The following is a 2565-nucleotide window of genomic DNA, read 5'->3' on the forward strand; positions in this document are numbered from 1 at the left end:
AGGGGTTTAGGGCATTTGAGTTTGCCAATACTAAAGGTACTAATATTGCTGCTAGTGGTGGTGTAGGGCTTGCTGAACTATCTGTTGTACTTTCTGCTACTCAGCTCTTAGGTGAGAAAATGACTGCTAATAGTTCAACTCCTATGATTGAAATTTCCTCAAACGAAGAGGAGGCTCCTTTGGATGTCCTTCTGATGGAAATGGTCATGGATGCATTACATTATATAGTAGAGGGAGTGGACAAACTTAGGCTGGAGGGATAATTTGGAGGGGGCCAGATGCTTTAGTTATTCTTTTTTCTCCATAGTTATCCTCTTTCATGACTTTTTATTTTGAGTTGTTGTTTCAATTCTAACTATTACTTTGTGTTTTTTTGGCAGATACTTCTAATGCTAACGTAAGAGGGATGGACTCAAATTTTATAGATTCCATTTTAAGCAGTGCTGCTGCGGATACAAGCAGGAAAAGGGCTGAAAACTACACTACTCCAATAGCCATAGGAGCACACTCCTACCATGAACGATAGATTCCTGATTTCTTCCCAATAAAAAACGACATAGAACTTCTCCATCTTCTTCCTCACGTTGATTCATTCCTAAATATCTTTAGACAATTCTAGAGAAAATTCTTCCTGTCTAACAAGCTAACAACGAAGATGAAATGAATTTGTATACAACTATGCTATTTGCTAAGCAATAAGGAAGATGATAAGGGTTGATATCATCAATGGTTTGACGTTGGGAAGGAAATGGAAAGAAAATATACAGCTGAGGTTGACATTAGGATGGAAAGACCGATTGGTTTTTTTTTATTTTTTTTAACACTAACCAATACAAATTAAACATTTTTAGATGGAAAATGAATTTTTTCCATAATACTAAATGCACGATAATTAAGTTTCGATTTATTAAAAGGGTAAATTAATTATTTTACTATCCAAATCCACATTTTGTACATTCAACCTTTTTTCCTATATTGAGTATATGTGTTAATTGACTCGTTCGAGATGATAATCGGCATCAGCATCCCACCAAGTTTCAACGTTAGAGTTCATCAACGATGAGCTCACCTTCCTCATATCGCCAACCGTTAACTTCCCCACTACATCACCCTTGATGTAAACTTGCTCCATGCCTTTGGTATTGATTGTTGTGATTTTTTCAATCGATCTTGTGGGCCTCCATTCTGATAGAATTACCGGTGAAGAAGAATGAAGTCTCCTATCCCACGCGCTGACGGCTACTCGTGAAGATAACGAGTCAGCGCCAGCAGATACAACGATTACCGTCGATGAGGACGATATTGAAACCGCATGAATGACAGAATCCCTACCAAAAATTGATGTGAGCTTTGTTTCTTTATTAGCGTCATACATGTTTAAAACGTTGTGACTGTCATCCAGGTCCAAACGGAAACCTATCCCTAGATTGTCCCACAGCTTCACCACGCTATTTCCGCCGGTCACCTCTTCAGCCCAAGAAAACAAACCCCCAATACTGCTTAGTCTCTTTTGTAGGGTAAAATTACGGCTTCCCAATTGGTGGTCGATGAGATAACCCGAGCCTCTAACCCGAAAATTTTCATCAACTTGTTGCCATTCGTGAGATGTCGATGGCTCCTCATATTCTAGTTCGTCATCTGAAGATACGCAGGAAGAATCGGTGCCAGTGTCAAAATCTGTATCATCTAGAAGAGGTTGAGACTGTAAAGAATGACGCCGCCGAGATCTGATTATCAAAATTTTGAGTGTTTTGATTATGGTAGACAACAAGGCTACTAAGACAAGAATCAAAGCTCCCCACTCCCACAAATTGTAAGCTTCGTATATTTCTTCAATGCCAAAAAGCGAATAAACTTGGGAAATGAAAGATGGGTTGTTCAGAGAGTTGATATCCGATTCAAAATCAATGATTCTGTTGATAATCGAGATTTCCATAACTTCCTTCAATCTAACCTATCTGAAACGGAGAAAAATGATTGAACACTTGAAAAAGAATAATAGCACAGCATTGAAAGGAAAAAAACGGATTATGGGATTTCCAGGTCAAAGGGAGAAAGGAAATGGGGGTGGCTTTATCCGAACAAGAAACTGAATTGGGGATGAGTCGTTAAGGCATCAGCCTAAACGTTTTCAACGATTAATATTAAAAAGATAAAAACTGAAAACGTCCGTTTTAATGTGTCAGGTGTGACGCAGTCATATTTGATGGCGGTGAGTGAACACAGAGCACTGAAAACGAAATAACGGGAAATTTTGTGGTGAGCAGATCAAAGACAGTTATTCCACCACGTTGTATTAGTTCATTCAGTTGTAATATGTGTTTTTTCCCTTTATATATTGGTTTAGTATGGAATTTGATTCTTAACAGTGGAATCATGGTATTTGTAGTTAATAAAAGTTTTATATTTTGGTATTTAAAAATAAAAGTGTTAATTTTTTATTGTTTAATTGAATTTTAGAATTGATTTGATGAAAGTTAATTGTTAATATTATTATGTTTGAATTTCTCATGATTTTGTTAATAGAATAAATTTAATTTTAATTATGAAATTGTTTAATTTTGC

At 36.6% G+C, this 2565-nt stretch overlaps 1 protein-coding gene across 1 annotated transcript; it reads right to left on the bottom strand.

Annotated features, from left to right (window-relative positions):
• Nucleotides 1-844: 844 nt before the first annotated feature.
• LOC108459869 (uncharacterized) lies at nt 845-2130 on the bottom strand. The gene has a single exon (XM_017759266.2). It carries the CDS (start codon nt 1934-1936, stop codon nt 989-991), a length of 948 nt encoding a protein of 315 aa, XP_017614755.1. The 5' UTR covers nt 1937-2130; the 3' UTR covers nt 845-988.
• Between the last annotated feature and the right edge of the window lie 435 nt (nt 2131-2565).

This window comes from Gossypium arboreum, chromosome 4 (genome assembly GCF_025698485.1).
Source record: "Gossypium arboreum isolate Shixiya-1 chromosome 4, ASM2569848v2, whole genome shotgun sequence".
Classification (NCBI taxonomy): domain Eukaryota; kingdom Viridiplantae; phylum Streptophyta; class Magnoliopsida; order Malvales; family Malvaceae; genus Gossypium; species Gossypium arboreum.